A 20318-nucleotide genomic window follows, 5' to 3' on the forward strand; every position below is an offset into this window, starting at 1 on the left:
GTTCTCAACTGGCTTACCTGGTTAAATAAAGGTTAAATAAAAAAAATAAAAAGATGAGCAGGGACCCTGGGCATCTTTCTTTTGAGTCAGTAGAAAGGCCTCTTTAGTGTCCTAAGTTTTCATAACTGTGACCTTAATTGCCTACCGTCTGTAAGCTGTTAGTGTCTTAACGACCGTTCCACAGGTGCATGTTCATTAATTGTTTATGGTTCATTGAACAAGCATGGGAAACAGTGTTTAATCCCTTTACAATGAAGATCTGTGAAGTTATTTGGAATTTTACGAATTATCTTTGAAAGATAGGGTCCTGAAAAAGGGACGTTTATTTTTTTGCTGAGTTTATATGTAAGACTTGGAAATTCACCTTAAATGGGAAAGTGGCAGTGTAATACATTCATGCATGAGAAAAAATGCATATATACAATGGGACACATTTACAAACATTTACAGCATCTCTTTCCTTCAAATTGCATTTTTGATACAGTAATTGGACAGGGAAGGACAATGAACAATTGTTGCTCTATTATGTTTGCTTTGATGTTCTGGATATTGGCCTGAAACAGTATATTCAGTCATATTTTCCCAAACTTGGAATATTTACAAGGATAAAAAACTAATAAACAAAAAAATGCTTGCTTCAAGAGCAAATTCAAACCCACACCATTCAGATCAATGACAAAAAGATAATCAAAAGATAGACTTAATTGCAGTTTAGAAAATAGAAATATTTGACAGTTCCAGTGTTGATTCAATGTGAGCTAAAGGGGTATGCCCAAATGGCACCCTATTCCCTATATAGTGCACTACTTTTGACCAAAGCCCAGGTCTCTGGTCAGAAGTAGTGCACTATATGGGGAATAGGGTGCCATTTGGGATGCAAGTCTAGATCTAAAGTATAAACTACTGCTGGATCAGAGAGTATAGGATGTAGGCTGCAGCTGTCATCAACATCATCAGATATCTCCCAGCCTCCAGCAGTTGTCCAGAACTTCCTGTTTGAATGAAAATTGAGATGAAAGATTGTTTTACATTAATATGTCTACACAGTAAGGTTTATGTCTATGTTTCTGTTCAGTTATACACTAACACACCTACTGTATTGTGTGTGTGTGTGTGTGTGTGTGTGTGTGTGTGTGTGTGTGTGTGTGTGTGTGTGTGTGTGTGTGTGTGTGTGTGTGTGTGTGTGTGTGTGTGTGTCAGTGGTGTACTTACTTGAGCAACCTTCTGTCTGCTTAAACATGCCCATCTTCTTACTGTCTTTGATAGAGTTAATCTTGTCCATACTCACCTCCCCTGTAAGTCAACAGGGTATTGGTTATTAAAAGTCAGAATATTATGGAGCATTGTGAGTAACTTGTTACCATGGTATTTTTACAATGTTATTACCACTTTATTCCCCCCTGTAATGTCTTCATCAGGCTTCCCTAAACTGAGAATATTTTGTAATGATTGTTTTGGAGTCTGTAAAAGCTTGGATGGTATATCATGCATTCTCTACCAGAAAGTTGGTTGGCCCTCTTTGATGTCATGTAGGTTAATACATTGCTATGTTTTCATTTATAAAGCCCTTTTACAAAAAGTCCCACTGTACCTAACATCATTACTAAACTTTAATAATAATAATAATAATAATATGCCATTTAGCAGACGCTTTTATCCAAAGCGACTTACAGTCGTGCGTGCATACATTTTTGTGTATGGGTGGTCCCGGGGATCGAACCCACTACCTTGGCGTTACAAGCGCCGTGCTCTACCAGCTGAGCTACAGAGGACCACTTTAGACATACGAGTTACCACACCCGGTCTCAGGGATGGTTAACACTGGAAATTCCTTTGGTCTCTACTGAGTTAGGTAAATCAGCTTTTGTTTTCTTGCACCTTATTTGTGGAACAATCTTCAAACTGTTCTTACATTTGATGTTCTGGTGCCTATAGGGCAATTCAGAAAGCTGATTGAGGACCTTATTACTGATGAATGTGTTAGTTTTTTATGACAGTGTTTTTCTTTCTGCTTGCTTTTTTTATTTATATTTTGATGTGTGTATTTTCTGTAATTTATGGTCTCAGTATGACTCCCTGATAAAATAAAGGTTCAATAAATAAATCTACAGCCTAGTCTGAGTACACAGATCAAGGAAAATACATGTTTTTAAACGAGACAAATACACTTTTTTCACAAACATAGTTTAGCATTCACAAGTCTATATGTCTTCATCAGGCAGTCCTAGACTGAGAACGTTCCACTGATGTATTCTTCTAATGTCATAAAGGCCATCCTGTCTGTGCTACACTGTGGCACCACTTCTCCATACACTGCTCTCCTCTGTCCTACTGGGACAGACAACTTGGAGGGGACACATGCTGCATCCCAAAGGCCACCCTATTCCCTACTTAGTGCACTACTTTTGAGCAGGGTACATAGGGCTTTGGTCAAAAGTAGTACACTATAGAGAATAGCCAGACACTCAACTCCAGCATCAGGTTACCCAGCAGCTTTTCCAGGTTTTCTAAGGCTTTTGAATGGGCAGAATTCTTCATTGTCTGGACAGACACAGAGGCCTGAGCAGTTAGCTACTTAGTGCACTACTTTTGACCAGGGCCCATTGGGTTCTGTTAAAAGTAGTGCACTATGTAGGGAATAGGGTGCCTTTGGAACGCAGATATCTCTGAGTAGCTCTCAGAGTGGGGCGCAAGGGCTGAGAAAACAACAAAGCTTTATGGAGGGAAGAATCAACACCTAGCATAGCATCTACACAGACTCCCACGATTTGACAGTTCATTGAAAATGACACACAAAAACCCTGGTAAATTGCTCTGTAGCGATAGGAGGAGTTGTTTGTCTCCATTATACTACATTTAGCAGACGCTCTTATCCAGAGCGACTTACACGAGCAATTAGGGTTAAGTGCCTTGCTCAAGGGCACATCAACAGATTGTTCACCTAGTCAGATTGGGGATTCGAACCCGCGTCCTTTCGGTTACTGGCCAAACGCTCTTAACCATTAGGCTACCTGCCGCCCGTCTGTGAGTGGCCTACTTCCTCATTCTTCAAATAGGTATTCCTCCACCCACCACCAAAGCCACATACAGCTCGTTTTGCAGCACCTCTATTCCCTCTCTCCCTGACTGTCTGTTGTGACACTTGAATGACAAAGACAACTATATAAGTGGTGTGATGTTCAATCACCCAGACAACATAATTATAATGTTTGGGATGTAAACAATAGGTTTACATTCCAGGTTAATGCTTTTGACTAATGTAGTGTGTCATGACCTCCAAGAAACTGGCTTGCCAAATATAAATGCACGCACACGCACACACAATCACACACACACACACAGACACACACACACACACACACACACACACCTTTCCAATATAACTTTAGACTGGTGATAGGCCTAGACTGTATTGTCACTGTCAGTAGTTTACTTGAACTGATGTTTACCTTAAACTAAGTGACGTGGTACTGAAGCACTTCAACAATGTGCAGTAGCTGTCATTCTTACTTGAATTACTGTCATCGCTTCAACACCTCTGCAGTGAACCTGTCCTGAAACCACTTCTGAATACGGGTGACTAACTTCTCACTACTTTCAATGACTCACTGAGGAAGATACTTTATTGTTTTTCTGAAGTTGCTGTAGGCTTGCAGACTATAAGCCCTAGGGGATCTCCCTCACAAGTGCTTAAAGGTCCAATGCAGCCATTTTTATCTCAATATCAAATCATTTCTGGGTAACAATTAAGTACCTTACTGTGATTGTTTTCATTTAAAATGGTCAAAAATACACAAAAATTGCTTCTTAGTAAAGAGCAATTTCTCAAGCAAGAATTTAGCTTGGACTGTCTGGGAGTGGTCTGAGTGGGTGGGGAAAACTGAAAATTAGCTGTTATTGGCAGAGAGGTTTGGACTGCACTGGGACTTTACACTTTACACTTTATTGTTATTGTTAAAACAATTCCCCCACATGTACTGTCAGATGTTTTAGGCTGATCTGATTCATCAGCACAACCCACACACTTCCTTGTTACACCTTACATGTTCAGTTTTAGGGTCAGGAGAGGGGACTTGGTATATTATCATGGGCACAGACAATAATTAATTCTGTAATGTTTTCAGTTTGCCACAATTATCAGTGTTTGTGCTGGAACATTTGTTTGTGTCTTATTTGGAAAGAATATAACATTTGAACAATATAGAAATTCATAGAAAACACATTTTTCAGGCAGATTTTGATAAAGGAATATTGGGCATCATTGCGCTGAACCATAGACAAACGATAATGTACTACTGTATGTCATCGGCTGTATCTGAGATAAGGAAGCTGATAATAGGCATGGGCAGAGACAAGAATTACCAATGTAATGTTTTGAATTTGTCTTAAGTGCCACACTGCCTCCGTAATTCAGAGACATAACATTTTTCAAACTTGATGGCATGAAATTTTGCTAAAATAAAATTGTGCATCACTGTGCTGTACCCATACACATACTGCACTATATCATTGGCTGTACCTGAGACAAGGAAGCTGACTTTCTGGCATAGTCCATCCACTGAGGCCAGAGGAGACCCTGGAAGGATGGTGACCCTGGACATGTTCACCTCTAGGACCTCTGCCACCCTACTGCGGAAGTCATATCTGGAGAGACAAATGAACAATACACAGTTTGTATTATTGTTTTTATAATTTGTTGGGAAAATATACAATTTGACTTCTGCAGAAGTCATATCTACACAGAAAAAAATACGACAACATACACTTCCAGTCAAAAGTTTGGACACACCTACTCATTCCAGGGTTTTTCTTTATTTTTACTATTTTCGACATTGTAGAATTATAGTGAAGACATCAACACTATGAAATAACACATATGGAGTCATGTAGTAACCAAAAAATGTTTATTTTTGAGATTCTTTAAAGTAGCCACCCTTTGCCTTGATAACAGCTTTGCACACTCTTGGCATTCTCTCAACCAGCTTCACCTGGAATGCTTTTCCAACAATCTTGAAGGAGTTCCCACATATGCAGAGCACTTGTTGGCCACTTTTCCTTCACTCTGCGGTCCAACTCATCCCAAACCATCTCAATTAGGTTGAGGTCAGAGGATTGTCGGGGCCAGGTCATCTGATGCAGCACTCCATCACTCTCCTTCTTGGTCAAATAGCCCTTACACAGCCTGGAGGTGTGTTGGGTGATTGTCCTGTTGAAAAACAAATGATTGTCCCACTAAGCCTAAACCAGATGGGAAGGCGTATCGCTGCAGAATGCTATGGTAGCCATGCTGGTTAAGTGTGCCTTGAATTATAAATAAATCACAGACAGTGTCACCAGCAAAGCACCCCCACACCATCACACCCCCTCCTCCATGCTTCACGGTGGGAACTACACATGCGGAGATCATCCGTTCACCTATTCTGCGTCTCACAAAGACACGGCGGTTGGAACCAAAAGTCTCATCAGACCAAAGGACAGATTCCCCTTTCTTGGCCCAAGTCTCTTCTTCTCATTGGTGTCCTTTAGTAGTGGTTTCTTTGCAGCAATTCGACTATGAAGGCCTGATTCACGCAGTCGCCTCTGAACAGTTTTCTTACGAAAACAAGGACATTTCTAGGTGACACCAAACTTTTGAACGGTAGTGTATATATATATACATATACATACATACACATACATATACACATACATACATATAAATACATATACATACATATATATACATATCCTTTAAAAAAATACATTCCAACCCCACCACCCCTTCCCTAATTGGAGTAAACTAGTGAACAATGCTTAGGCCTCTACTTCCAGCTAATACATACTATATACATTTTATGGACACAGTCAATTTTACAATAATTATATTTTGTTTGTTTTTACTCCTGAACTTCCTCTACCCTCAACCTCTCCGATAATTTTCATGATGTCCATCCGGTTTGCTTCTATATGCCATATCTTTCTAACTGTGCTCTTTCACAAAAGCTCTCAACCTATAACCTATATACTTATTATGGACACAGTATGCTTTACATTAGTTATCTTGTTGTTATTAGTTGTTGTTAGTTGTTTTTAGTCCCATCCTTCAGCTCCATTCAACACCTCCCATCTATCGCTTAACACCATCCATATTGGATTTCTATTTGCCATATATTTTTCAACTGTACTGTGATTTTTCACAAAAGGTCTGAACCCTTCTATTCTCATTGTTTCTACAGATTGTAAATTGAAAATAAACATTTTTGCTAAAAGTATTATTATATTATTGATCGATTGACTATGACTTTTCAGATCACTCAGTAGGGCTATCTGCAGGGTTAGCTCCAGGTAAATATTGAAATCCTTCAGCCATTCCTGGACCTGTGTCCAAAAACAAGCTACAAATGGACAGTACCAAAACAAATGATCTAATAATTCTGTCTCTTTGCTGCAAAATCTACAGAGCTGGGAAGATTGTATCCCCCATATAAATAACATTCTATTGGTAGCAAGAATTTTGTATAATAATTTAAATGGAAAAATTATACGTTTTGAATCCGGCGTCGTTTTGCGTTTCAGTTCATAAACACTATGCCATGGAATCGGTACAGTTGAAGTCGGAAGTTTACATACACCTTAGCCAAATACATATAAACTCAGTTTTTCACAATTCCTGACATTTAATCCTAGTAAAAATTCCCTGTTTTAGGTTAGTTAGGATCACCACTTTATTTTAAGAATGTGAAATGTCAGAATAATAGTAGCTTTTATTTCTTTCATCACATTCCCAGTGGGTCAGAAGTTTACATACACTCAATTAGTATTTGGTAGCATTGCCTTTAAATTGTTTAACTTGGGTCAAATGTTTCGGGTAGACTTCCACATGCTTCCCACAATAAGTTGGCTGAATTTTGGCCCATTCCTCCTGACAGAGCTGGTGTAACTGAGTCAGGTTTGTAGGCCTCCTTGCTCGCACACGCTTTTTCAGTTCTGCCCACACATTTTCTATAGGATTGAGGTCAGGGCTTTGTGATGGCCACTCCAATACCTTGACTTTGTTGTCCTTAAGCCATTTTGCCACAACTTTGGAAGTATGCTAGGGGTCATTGTCCATTTGGAAGACCCATTTGCGACCAAGCTTTAACTTCCTAACTGATGTCTTGAGATGTTGCTTCAATATATCCACATATTTTTCCTTCCTCATGATGCCATCTATTTTGTGAAGTGCACCAGTCCCTCCTGCAGCAAAGCACCTCCACAGCATGATGCTGCCACCCCCGTGCTTCACGGTTGGGATGGTGTTCTTCGGCTTGCAACCATCCCCCTTTTTCCTCCAAACATAACGATGGTCATTATGGCCAAACAGTTATATTATTGTTTCATCAGACCAGAGGACATTTCTCCAAAAAGTACAATCTTTGTCCCCACGTGCAGTTGGAAACCGTAGTCTGGCTTTTTTATGGTGGTTTTGGAGCAGTGGCTTCTTCCTTGCTGAGCGGCCTTTCAGGTTATGTCGATATAGGACTCGTTTTACTGTGGATATAGATACTTTTGTACCTGTTTCCTCCAGCATCTTCACAAGATCCTTTGCTGTTGTTCTGGGATTGATTTGCACTTTTCGCACCAAAGTACGTTAATCTCTAGGAGACAGAACGCGTCTCCTTCCTGAGCGGTATGACGGCTGCGTGGTCCCATGGTGTTTATACATGCGTACTATTGTTTGTACAGATAAACGTGGTACCTTCAGGCATTTGGAAATTGCTCCCAAGGATGAACCAGACTTGTGGAGGTCTACAATTTTTTTTCCCTGAGGTCTTGGCTGATTTCTTTTGATTTTCCCATGATGTCAAGCAAAGAGGCACTGAGTTTGAAGGTAGGCCTTGAAATACATCCACAGGTACACCTCCAATTGACTCAAATGATGTCAATTAGCCTATCAGAAGCTTCTAAAGCCATGACATCATTTTCTGGAATTTTCCAAGCTGTTTAAAGGCACAGTCAACTTAGTGTATGTAAACTTCTGACCCACTGGAATTGTGATACAGTGAATTATAAGTGAAATAATCTGTCTGTAAACAATTGTTGGAAAAGTTACTTGTGTCATGCACAGGGTAGATGTCCTAACCAACTTGCCAAAACTATAGTTTGTTTACAAGAAATGTGTGGAGTGGTTGAAAAACTAGTTTTAATGACTCCAACTTACGTGTATGTAAACTTCCGACTTCAACTGTATGTCAAAAATCTCTTCCCAACTATTTTGCAATCTATATGGGACGGCTGTCAATCCTTTGGTCCTTAAATGAAACTGGTATACTTTTTTATTAATCACAATTTTCTTTAACCAATTATGTTCTTTAATGCAGGGCCGACAGACAAGTTCCTTACTTTTTCCCCCTTCCACGTTCCTCTTCCAATTTTGCGGTAATGCTGCAATTATTTGGTTGTAATTTTGGGTAGAGCAGACATTTCCATATGTTTTTGTTAGCTGCATGTGCGACATAACTCCACCAGTCCTACCTATGATATAATTTACAAAGATTATACCTTTTTCAAACATTTTTTCAAACAATAACATTTTTTTATCAATTAGTATATTGTAGTTCAACCACAATATTTGTTGCATTATTTGTTCTGTCATTTCTGGATGATTAAATTGAAATTGCAACCAACTTTCTATGGCTTGTTTTAGAAATAGGGATATTTGGGAGATGATTTCCTTTTCAAATAACTTAAAGTGAGAGGTTGTAATCTGAATAAAGGGAAAAAGGCCATTCTTGAACATGGGGTGAGACAATCTTACTAATTTGCTAGAGAACCAGTTTGGATTTAAGTATAACGTTTGTATGACTGAAGTTTTTAGTGATAGGTCTAATGCTTTAATATTTAATAATTTCTGTCCTCCGAATTCATATTCATTATATAAATAGGCCCGTTTAATTTTGTCTGGCTTGCCGATCCAAATAAAATGGAAAAAAAATGTCTCATATAATTAAAAAAACTGTTCGCTAGGCGTAGGTAAGACCATAAGCAAATAGGTAAACTGGGATAATACTAAAGTGTTAATCGGGGTGATATTTCCACAAATAGAAAGGTATTTACCTTTCCATGGTAGCAAGATCTTATCTATTTTTGCTAACCTTCTATTAAAATGTATTGGAGTGAGATCATTTATTTCATTTGGGATATGTATTCCGTGTATATCCACCTCACCATCAGACCATTTTATTGGTAAACTACATGGTAATGTAAAAATGTTATTTTTTAGTGATCCAATACGTAATATAGTACATTGATCATAATTTGGTTGTAATCCAGAGAGGTTAGAAAATGTATCTAGATCCTCTATGAGGCTGTGGAGGGATTCAAGTTGTGGGTTTAAAAGAAAACATTAATCATCAGGGTACAATGACACCTTTGTTTTTAAGCCCTGGATTTCTAATCCCTTGATATTATTGTTGGATCTGATTTTCATAGCTAACATTTCGATGGCCATAATAAATAGATATGCCGATAGTGGACAACCTTGTTTTACTCCTCTTGACAGTTTAAAACTTTCTGAGAAATAGCCATTATTTACTATTTTACACCTAGATTCTCCAAAATTGAAATGCTCCAGGCATTTATATATAAACTCCAGTCATACTTTATCAAATGCCTTTTCAAAGTCTGCTATGAATAGCAGGCCTGGTTTCCCAGATTTTTCATAGTGTTCTATTGTTTCCAGTACTTGCCTTATATTATCTCCAATGTATCGTCCATGTAAAAAGCCTGTCTGATTAGAATGAATAATGTCCAACGATACCTTTTTAATTCTATGCGCTATACATTTTACTAGAATTTTTGCATCACAACACTGAAGTGTAAGGGGCCTCCAATTTTTTAAATGGACTGGATCTTTATATTTCCCACTTGTATCCTTTTTCAGTAATAATGAAATCAGACCTGATGATGATGTACTGTAATCCCATAATACAGGACTAGTGATGGTGTATTATCATCTAAAGTATTTGAGATATGGTTGGATTGTTTTTGTGGTTCGACTATTGGCACTGGGCCAAACCCTTTATGAAGATGTGATCAATGAGTTGTGTCACATAGTTGCCAATGAACCCTCCATCGTCTTATACAGGTGTGGCACGTGTGGTGGCTGGCTGGAGGTGGCGAGAATACACTCTTAGAAAAAAAGGTGCTATCTAGAACCTAAGGAGAACCCTTTGGAGAACCCTTTTTGGTTTCAGGTAGAACCCTTTCCACAGAGGGTTCACACATATTGGCTCCCAACACTAACGCCTGTAGGTTTTAGCTTGATGGGCTAACACAGTCTTGAGTTCACAGGCGGTTTAATACCCAGTCGGGTCAATCACACCCACCTGCTGAAAGAAATTACGTTGGGGAAGGTCTGCTCTGCCCAAGGGGATTCTGGAAGAATGACGGCACACGCCAAGACATTGCTGCCGCTCCTCAGGACCAGGGACCTGTGGACCACTACAACAACAACATCAACAACAGCACCAAAGTCAGAAATATACTTTTTAGATTATCACCTAAATTACTTTGTTGTTTCACACATGACATATCCCCTAATAGTGAAGACGGTTGACATTTTTCTCGTGAAACTTGATTCTCTTGGGAAACAATGTGACGCAACAATTTTGGATTGCAGTTCAGTGAGTGTGTAATGACAATACATCACTATTATGTTTTATATGCATACTAAAGGAGTCTAGATTCCTGAACAGACAATTTGTGTCTGTTACCTGTGTAGTCCCCTGCCAGTTGTATGCTGGTGTCGGTGTACAGCTGTCTGTGTGTCAGGCTGACTGTCCCCTGTCTGGTGGTCAGGTCTCCCACCTCACAACTCAGAGCGTTGTCACGGGAACAACTGGAGCTCTGAGAGAGAACAGAACAGAGGAGAGGATGGAACCAACCATAGAAATAGAATTACTAGAAGGGAAGTCCCCTTTCAAGTCAATAGGGCTGGGTCAGAGGTTCCACATCTGTTCTACTCATTCTATTTCTATGAAATCAACATAGATTTAGAATCATTAGTCATTCTAATTCTATGGAAACCAATTCTAACAAACACTTTCACTTCTGGTTATGAAAACAATGTGAGGTGTATGGTTGTGGTTGTGGTGTAGTTTCAAGTTTTAATGTCACATGCACAAGTACAGTGAAATGCCTTTCTTGCAAACTCAAAACCCAACAACTGTGACATTGTCAAAGACAAAGATTCTATGGCATATCAAATACAGTTCCGTTGGATTCCATAAGACTTGTTGATCAAGTGGAACTTTAAAGTTGAAATAAAAGAGAGATCAGTGCTACACAGTGGGTGAAATGATCCTATGAGGCTATGTACTGGGCCCTTATTCATAAAGCATCTCAGAGTAGGAGTGCTGATCTATCCTAGACGCTTTATGAATAAGGGCCATGATGTATTGTAAGTGAAAATGAGAGAATAAACTCACCCCAGCTTCCATGTTGAAGGGGTTAAACGTGTCCCCAGCACTGGTACACTGGCTCTCGTTCACCTCAGAGCGAATACCAGTGATGATCCAGGAAACCTCTGTTACCTGGTTACAGTCGGAAAAACATGATTATTTCTCTGATGTTTTACCATTCTTTTTATACGGCTTCCCTTTTCTAATAGAACTAAAATTAAAATGCTACAGAGCAGCTGATTTGTTTCTACATTGTTTCTACATCTGCATTGTGCTTCTACATCTGCATTGCTTGCTCTTTGGAGTTTTAGGCTGGGTTTCTGTATAAGCACTTTGTGTCAACTGCTGATGTAAAAATAGCTTTTTAAATACATTTGATTGATTGACTTTGATTGATTTCTGGATGCCGAGATTGCACAGTGGGCTAGATAACAGCAACTATGTGACATAAGTTATTTGTTGTCACAAAAATAGGATATTTTTCCAGGCTCCCTTTTTCGATGGAACCTACCTGTGATAAGGTTATAAATTAGATAACAACAAAGAATGTGACATACGTTTTTTTTGTTTCTATTAAAAGAGATTGAACAGATCCAAGAGATCCATGCATGCTTACGTCTAGCACCTGTGATGACCGCACGTCCACCTCCAGAGTGATGTCACTGTAGCTGCCATCCAGAAAAGTCTGCTGGGACTGAAGACAGTAGAGTATACTGTTAGACTAGCTACTGAGTCAATGGGACTGAAGACAGTAGAGTATACTGTTAGACTAGCTACTGAGTCAATGGGACTGAAGACAGTAGAGTATACTGTTAGACTAGCTACTAAGTCAATGGGACTGAAGACAGTAGAGTATACTGTTAGACTAGCTACTGAGTCAATGGGACTGAAGACAGTAGAGTATACTGTTAGACTAGCTACTGAGTCAATGGGACTGAAGACAGTAGAGTATACTGTTAGACTAGCTACTGAGTCAATGGGACTGAAGACAGTACTTTACTGTTAGACTAGTTACTGAGTCAATGTAATTTAACCAGGTGTTTTAAGGTTATGCAATCTTACTTAACTGGGAACATGAACATACTGCTGTCCTATCAGCAAAGCTATATTAGCACTTGTTTTATGGGACACTCATACCAGGTGTTCTAAACTGTCTGTAAAGAGCACACAAATCCTTCATCTGATAGACCATAATATTTGAAATGATATTTGATTGGTTATCTAAGCATCCTAAACAGTAATAGAGATACACTGTAGAGGACACAGGTCTGTATAGGAGCCTGACAAATACAGCTGTTCTCCTGAGTGCTTTAGACTGGGGGCTGCCGGGGGCTGCTAGATACTAGAACATTTTACACGGAATCTCAGCACATGACTCTACAGGCCAGTGGTACACGCTTAGGCTGTGTTTACACAGGGAGCGCAATTCTGATCTTTTTCCACTAATTGGTCTTTTGACCAATCACATCAGATCTTTTCAAGAGACCAATTAGTGAAAAGAAACATCAGAATTGGGCTGCCTGTGTAAACGCAGCAATAGACACACATAGACAAACACAAACACGCACAGATATACACACACAGATCCAGACACACGCCCCATTGTCACACACAGGACTCTGCCACAGCCCTAATGAATTCACTGTCTGGCGCAGCAGAAAATACAGTGTCATGTTTTTGTGGCAGCTTTGTAATGATTCACCAGCTTACTCTCCTGGGACATATAATAAATGGGATAACATCCACCCCTGCAGATGAGTGTTCTTGTATTCCTCATGGTCTGAATTAGTCTAAATAGGTTTCCCCTGTAGGCAATAATTAAGTATTTTTGTGTGTGTATATATTTGGTATTTAATGCTTTATTGGATAGAGAAGAGGCAGTATGAAATATAGAGATTTTTGCTGAAATAGCATTAGACTGGATTCAAACCAATGAAGTACTTTTGTGTCATCTGAACATTGTAGAGAGCAAAGGAGAGATCCAGGTCTTACCAGTGTGACTGTCCCTGTCACTGTGCTTTTGAAGACAGCCTTGGCAAACACCCAGTGTCCATCTGTTGCATTCTCAGCTGAGATGTCAGCACACCGCATCCTGGAGTTCACAAACACAAATAGACAAAATATTAACTCATTAAAGAAAACAATTATTGTGAACGACTCAAAAATGAAACAGTGCATTAGGGATGCAAAACATGATTCAGATGTGTTATAAAATGTATTGTTGTAAAATGTATAACACTGTAGGCCTATATGGTGCCGATTCAGAAGACTGACCACATACTCCCTTTAGAAGTCAACCCCACAACAAGAGATGATGTTACAGTATTCCAGACATCCTACCCTATAATGGCCCTACTTTACCTGTTTGGCTTCTTCTTGTGCCAAACAAGCATTGTTCAAGGTAATAATGTGAGCTGTCCTGTATAGTCCCATGTAGAGCATGATGCTTGCAACACCAGGGTTGTGAGTTCGATTCCCACGGGGGACCAGTAAAAAAGTGTATGCACTCAGTACTGTACGTTGCTCTGGTTAAGAGTGACTGCTAAATGACTCAAATGTCTGTGTCCCCCATGTAAAAAAGGGACTATAGCTACCTCCCTTTTACATGAGTACAGTGTTTGATTTGAGTCCGACATTTTCTGCGTGAACTGACTGAGCTGAAGAGGAATGGTAAGGTAATGTAAAACGTTCAAACTTTGACACAGGTTCTGTTCATAAATGTCAAGGTATCACACATGTGACCCAAAGAGGAACCAAGTCTACAGCAGTCTTAAATTAATCACACACCACCTGATACAATCTTTCCGCCTTGGTTTGGCTGTTTATAGCACTCCTGGAGGAAACTGTGGCTATACAGACCCATGACAAAGGACACATTCTCCCCTCCCTCCCTCCCTTTCTCTCTCTCTGTCTCTCCCTCCCTCCCTTTCTCTCCCTCTGTCTCTCCCTCTCTCTCTCTCTCTCTCTCTCTCTCTCTCTCTCTCTCTCTCTCTCTCTCTCTCTCTCTCTCTCTCTCTCTCTCTCTCTCTCTCTCTCTCTCTCTCTCGCTACCCTCTCTCTCACTCTTCACACACACAAAATCACCACACTCACCTGGATCCGTTAGTGTAGTGAATGACCAACGACCTCCCCACTATACTGTTCGGCCCTGTCATCGGCATATTTCCATCCAAATACTGAGTCTGTGTCTGGTTCTGATTCGTCAGCATCCCGAACTTCCCGCTGATGTCCCCAGTCTCATATTCATCCACAGTCCCTGACCCCGGAGCAGGAGAAGCAGACACATTCCAGGAGAAGGGGTTGAAGTGGCCCATGATGTTGTTGTCCGAGCAGGGCTCCCCTGTAATATTACAAATAATATGTTTTATTTGATAGACGCCTTTCACAAAATAAGGGAAAAGGATTGATACTTTGGGTTTCAAAAAATTTAGATTTTATCAAGTAATCTATTCATATTACAAAACAGTTACAACTTTGAAATGAATGAACAGATATACAAACAAAGGCTGAACAAACACTCAGAACACTAGAGGACTTTCACAACACTCAAGGACATCTGGCTCCCATTATAAAGAACATGAAAGAGTACCTGTGGTACTGATAGGTAGCATGTGGACATGGTAGCCCCCAGCCCTGGAGCTGAGTCCAGCCAGGGAGACGTCCATCATGGTTGGGCCCTGAGGGAAAGCCTGGGAAAACCGGATTTGGCCCCTGGAGGCCTCTGGTCCATGCCAGGGGCCCAAGACCGCCGCGGGCATCCGGAACTCTGTGAGGTTAGCACAGGCTATCCTGGGGGCGGCGCCCTCCGCGCTGTGGATCACCACCGATCGACCAATCATGGAGCCCGATCCTGCCGGATGTGCCAACCAGGAAGTGGTATCTGTGAAGAAGTGTTTGGCCGCCACTCCACCCACTCGGGTCCCCAGGTCGAGGGTGCTGTGCTTTTTGGAGAGGTCCCCCACCTCGCAGGAAAAGGGGCTGGAGGGGCCACAGTGGAGGGGGTAGCTTGAATCGCCCGTGTCCACATTGAAGGGGTTCCAGTGGCCCCCCGTGGTCCCGCACCTCCCCTTGTCCGTGTCCATCTCCGAGCTAATAGGATACATGTGGATGTGCCAGTGGTGGTTACGTGTAGCGTTCACGGAGGGTCTCCCATAGGACAGATCCATGAAGACTGTGACATCAGACAACGGGTTGCTCTTGAGTTGGACGAACTGGACCATACCCACCACAGGGTGTCGGAACATAGCCCTGGCTACGTGCACCTCTCCTGGGTAGCATATGTAGGCGCACAGGAACCTAGCTCCATCCGGTTGGTGGATTACCACAGACCGACCCACTATGCTGTTCTGTCCGAACAAAGGGAGGTTGAAGTCTGTGAAATCTGCGTCCATCTCAGCTTTACCCTTTAGTGACCCATGCCTGGCGCTGAGGTCCCCTACTTCATACCGGTCGTGGGTCGACCCAGGTCCAGAGGGGTAGGTGGGATCTTTAGTGTCTATCCCGAACGGGTTCCAATGGTCTCCAACGTTGTCGTTGGAGCAGGTCGTCTGCGGCGGTGACCTCATAGGAGGTGTGGGGAAGTGATGGATGTGATAAGGTCCGACCCGGCTCCCCAGATTGGTCAGATTCACTCTCAGTTCTGTAACGTCGAACGGCGAGGCCTGCCTGAAGAGGAAGTAACCCTTGACCCCTCTCATGTTCACCAGGGCGCTCACCTCCTTCCTGTCCATTGTTCTGATCTCAGCGCACTTATAACTTGAAGAGCCCAGTTTCAGGAGAGCGAAACGAGTGTTGGAGCTGACACTAGTGAGGTCCAAACGAGACTTTACGGGTGTGAGAGGGGTGCCTACTTTCAGTTCCCCAAGCTGGGTGAGAGATGAGGGTTCCAGACTATCTAGAAGAGCCTTACAGTCTCTAGCAGAACTCTGCGACGTCAAGATGTTGACGTTGGTTGCCATAGCACCGACCTGACCAATTGTGGCCAAGTTTGTGAGGACCCTGGCGTGGGTCTGTCCGACGTTCTGCCTGATGTAAATGTCGCCGGCGACCGAGCTGAAGAACCTGGCCTGCCACGTCTGAACTGTGGTTTGACCACTTATGACTGTACAAGCTTTGGTGCCGTTGCACGTCTCCAAGGTCAATGAAAGGTCATCCAGATTCGGCCTCTGCTTAAATAGACTGGACATATTAACAGTGGTGTTGGATGAGAATGGATCGATTGTGAACGAGAAGATGCTCGCTCCTACATTGACTTCAAGGCAAGGCTGAGCAAAATGGCCGAACATCACAGGGAACACACTCAGGGAGAGGTTGAGCGACGAACCACAGGTTCCGGTACCGGTGATGTTCACGGTCGCCGTCTGATTGGTGGAGTCAAACCGCACCCATCCCATGACTCCCCCCATGTTTAGGTTGGCCTGAAACCGGGTACAGGAACTGGAACCTGAAAAACACAGCCAAACAGACAGAGAGACAGACAGACAAACGTGGAAATAAGGAAGTAAGTCCCTATTATGTTACATCTGAATTGTTTTGGAGTGTTTACATGCTTTGCCATTATGGACATAATAACTGACAAGTTTAGTAATTGATGGTGATCTTTCAAACTTCTCCAGGAAGTTCTTAAAGGTCCAATGCAGCCGTTTTTATCTCAGTATCATTTCTGGGGAACAACTAAGTACCTTACTGTGATTGTTCTCAATTAAAATGGCCAAAAAGAAACCAAAATAGCTTCTTGATAAAGGACCATTTCTCAAGCAAGAATTTTGTTAGGACTGTCTTGGAGTGGTCTGAGTGGGGAGGGGAAAACTGAAAACTAGCTGCAATTGGCAGAGAGGTTTGGAACTCTCTTTCTTATTGATCTAGCCAAAGCTCCATCTCACCAAAACAGGCTGAAATTTCTGACGGTCTTTTCAAACAGCTCTTACAGTAAAAGGGCATTATCATAATCTTCACAATTTCACAGTATTATTTCAACCACTATGGGGGCCATAGTGTGGAAATATATATAAAACACAGGAAATTCATGTTTTTGACTGCACTAGGCCTTTAAGGATCATCTTAAAGTGATGTGGTTTATGATATTTCTTCAAGCTTAAGTATTGACGACTATACAGTAGCAGTGGTTAAACTAAAATAGTTTCCAAGGCATGTAGAGAGGGTTTTCCCCACTATTACAGTAACTTCCTCATCACTGGAATGTCAATAGCTAGTATATTTCATCATCACTGTAATGTCAATAGCTAGTATATTTCATCATCACTGGAATGTCAATAGCTAGTATATTTGTATCATCACTGTAATGTCAATAACTAGTATATTTCATCATCACTGTAATGTCAATAGCTAGTATATTTCATCATCACTGTAATTTCAATAACTAGTACATTTCATCATCACTGTAATGTCAATAGCTAGAATATTTTATCATCACTGTAATGTCAATAGATAGTATATTTCATCATCACTGTAATGTCAACAGTGGTGGAAAAAGTACCCAATGTTCATACTTGAGTAAAAGTAAAGATACAGTACCTTAATAGAAAATGACTCAAGTAAAAGTGCAAGTCACCCAGTAAAATCCTACTTGAGTAAAAGTCTAAAAGTATTTGGTTTTAAATATACTTAAGTATCAAAAGTAAATGTAATTGCTAAAATATACTTAGGTATCAAAAGTAAAAGTATAAATAATTTCAAATTCCTTATATTAACCAAACCAGACGGCACCATTTCCTTGTTTTTTAAATTTACAGATAGCCAGGGGCACACTCCAACACTCAGAAATCATTTACAAACGAAGCATGTGTGTTTAGTGAGTCCGCCAGATCAGAGGCAGTAGGGATGACCAAGGATGTTCTCTTGATAAGTGTGTGAATTAGACAATTTTCCTGTCCTGCTAAGCATTCAAAATGTAACAAGTACTTTTGGGTGTCAGGGAAAATGCATGGAGTAAAAAGTAAATTCTTTTCTTTAGGAATGTAGTGAAGTAAAAGTAAAAGTACAGATACCCAAAACAACTACTTAAGTAGTACTTTAAAGTATTTTTACTTAAGTACTTTACACCACTGAATGTCAATAACTAGTACATTTCATCATCAATGTAATTTCAATAGCTAGTATATTTAACATGAGATGATGACAGATAGCTGCAGCGCATTAGTAATATTAAGTAATCAACATGCATGCAGTAGTCTATAAAACAGAAACGCCTACCAGTTAATATACCTTCATATTCTAGCCGAATGATAGCCTATGACTCAGGACTGTTATGAATGTAATGTATGCAGTAAACATCAATATTAGGATATCTGGAGGAAGTAAACAAAGCACCTATGAATGTAATCTATTGGACTCCACCTCTCAATTAACTGCTATGCCCCCTTACCAGGAGTATACTGCTCACCTGATCTAAGCTAGTGACACACATTCATTCAAATAACACTGGTCTCACGTTACCCCATGAACGAATTTCATACAAGAGCTCAAATCAGCCATGGAGAATAGGCTACTGGCGCCAAATACAGCTGCGTGAGCCAATCCATGTATTAATTATGGATTAAATGTCTATAACCCTTGCTACCCAATGGGGCGATAACATTGTCTGAAACTATAGGGCGATAACATTAGCTGCATCCCAAATGGCACCCTATTCCCTACACAGTGCACTACATTTGACCAGGGCCCATAGGGCTTTAGTCAAAAGTAGTGCACTATGTAGGGAATAGGGTGCCATTTGGGAAGCACCCATTGTCTCTCAGCGCATGTAATTCTATCAATTAACCCGGGTAGCCCTGAGAAATGCTACAGTATAGTTGCTACGGGTGGAGTGAACGTATCTAAGGGTGAAAAAGTAACATAAGAGTAATATGTAAATATACACCACAGGTATGTTCTGAACCTGTGAAGTCAACCATGCAGAAGACAACTACATTGGAACATCACTGTGCTTTTTGCCATCAAGTTTGATAGATTAGTTTGATACTTGATAGATTAGTTTGATACTTGATAGATTAGTTTGCTAGATTAGTTTGCTAGATTAATTTGCTAGATTAGTTTGAATGATTGGGGATAGTTAATAGTAATAGTTTATAGTTAACAATCAATTATTAACTAAGCAAGTGGATTTCAAGGAGGTTACATTGAAAAATAATAATGTACCATTATTGTGTAAATGTTATGTGACCATTTCCCATGCCCTCTACAGTAACCGAGGAAACAGCACTTCATATAGACAAGAACTGCAGACCAACCAGGCTTAAGTATTGCAAAAGTATTTCAAAAACCATTGTGGTACTTACCCAGAAAAGCCAACAGCACGACAACTGGAACAAGGCACATATTGGCAAATGTGTGTATTGTACTAATTGTATGAAAACATGTAAAAAATAAAACCAATTCAAAATGTACATGCAAAATCAAAATCAAAAGTGTATAATAAAACTCTATGAGTGTGTGAAAGAGAGATCCAGAGTGTGTCTGTGTGTGAGAGAGTGTGTGTGTTTGGTCTCAGAAGGAACAACCCTGTGTGTGTGAGAGATGTGTATGCAGCCTCCCTCTCTGTGCCTCTCTCTCTCCCAGCCTCAACCCCTGCTGTCTAAGCAGCTGATTGGTCCAGCCAACACCACTGTATCTATTCCATGGAGTGCAGGAAAGGAGGGGCTGGCTGGCTGGTTAGCTGATTGACTGACTGACTGGCTGGCTGGTTGGCTGACTGGTTGGCTGAATGACTGACTGGTTGGTTGGCTGACTGGATGGTTGGCTGAATGACTGACTGATTGGCTGGTTGGCTGAATGACTGACTGAATGACTAACTGGCTAGTTTGCTAAATGACTGACTGACTGGGTGGTTGGCTGAATGACTGACTGACTGCCTGACTTGACTGTCTGTCTGTCTGTCTG

General features: G+C 40.8%; 1 protein-coding gene across 1 annotated transcript; it reads right to left on the bottom strand.

The window, feature by feature from the left end:
• Positions 1–321: 321 nt before the first annotated feature.
• Positions 322–19922, bottom strand: cusr (Copper-only SOD repeat protein). The gene is made up of 11 exons (XM_041867446.2): positions 19718–19922; positions 15010–16863; positions 14514–14760; positions 13413–13512; positions 12037–12114; positions 11448–11552; positions 10734–10866; positions 10347–10461; positions 4520–4644; positions 1213–1293; positions 322–992 (listed from the first exon to the last, which is right to left on the bottom strand). Exons 1-11 carry the CDS (start codon positions 19755–19757, stop codon positions 901–903), a joined length of 2970 nt encoding a protein of 989 aa, XP_041723380.2. The 5' UTR covers positions 19758–19922; the 3' UTR covers positions 322–900.
• Positions 19923–20318: the final 396 nt, after the last annotated feature.

This window comes from Coregonus clupeaformis, chromosome 38 (assembly GCF_020615455.1).
Source record: "Coregonus clupeaformis isolate EN_2021a chromosome 38, ASM2061545v1, whole genome shotgun sequence".
Classification (NCBI taxonomy): Eukaryota; Metazoa; Chordata; class Actinopteri; order Salmoniformes; family Salmonidae; genus Coregonus; species Coregonus clupeaformis.

Excerpts from the sequence above, each read along its gene's own strand:
- cusr (XM_041867446.2), bottom strand. The coding sequence starts at position 19,757 with ATGTGCCTTGTTCCAGTTGTCGTGCTGTTGGCTTTTCTGG. Across the intron at positions 16,864-19,717 it reads CGTGCTGTTGGCTTTTCTGG|GTTCCAGTTCCTGTACCCGG; the intron begins GTAAGTACCACA and ends TGTGTTTTTCAG. Across the intron at positions 13,513-14,513 it reads CACTACACTAACGGATCCAG|GATGCGGTGTGCTGACATCT; the intron begins GTGAGTGTGGTG and ends TGTGAACTCCAG.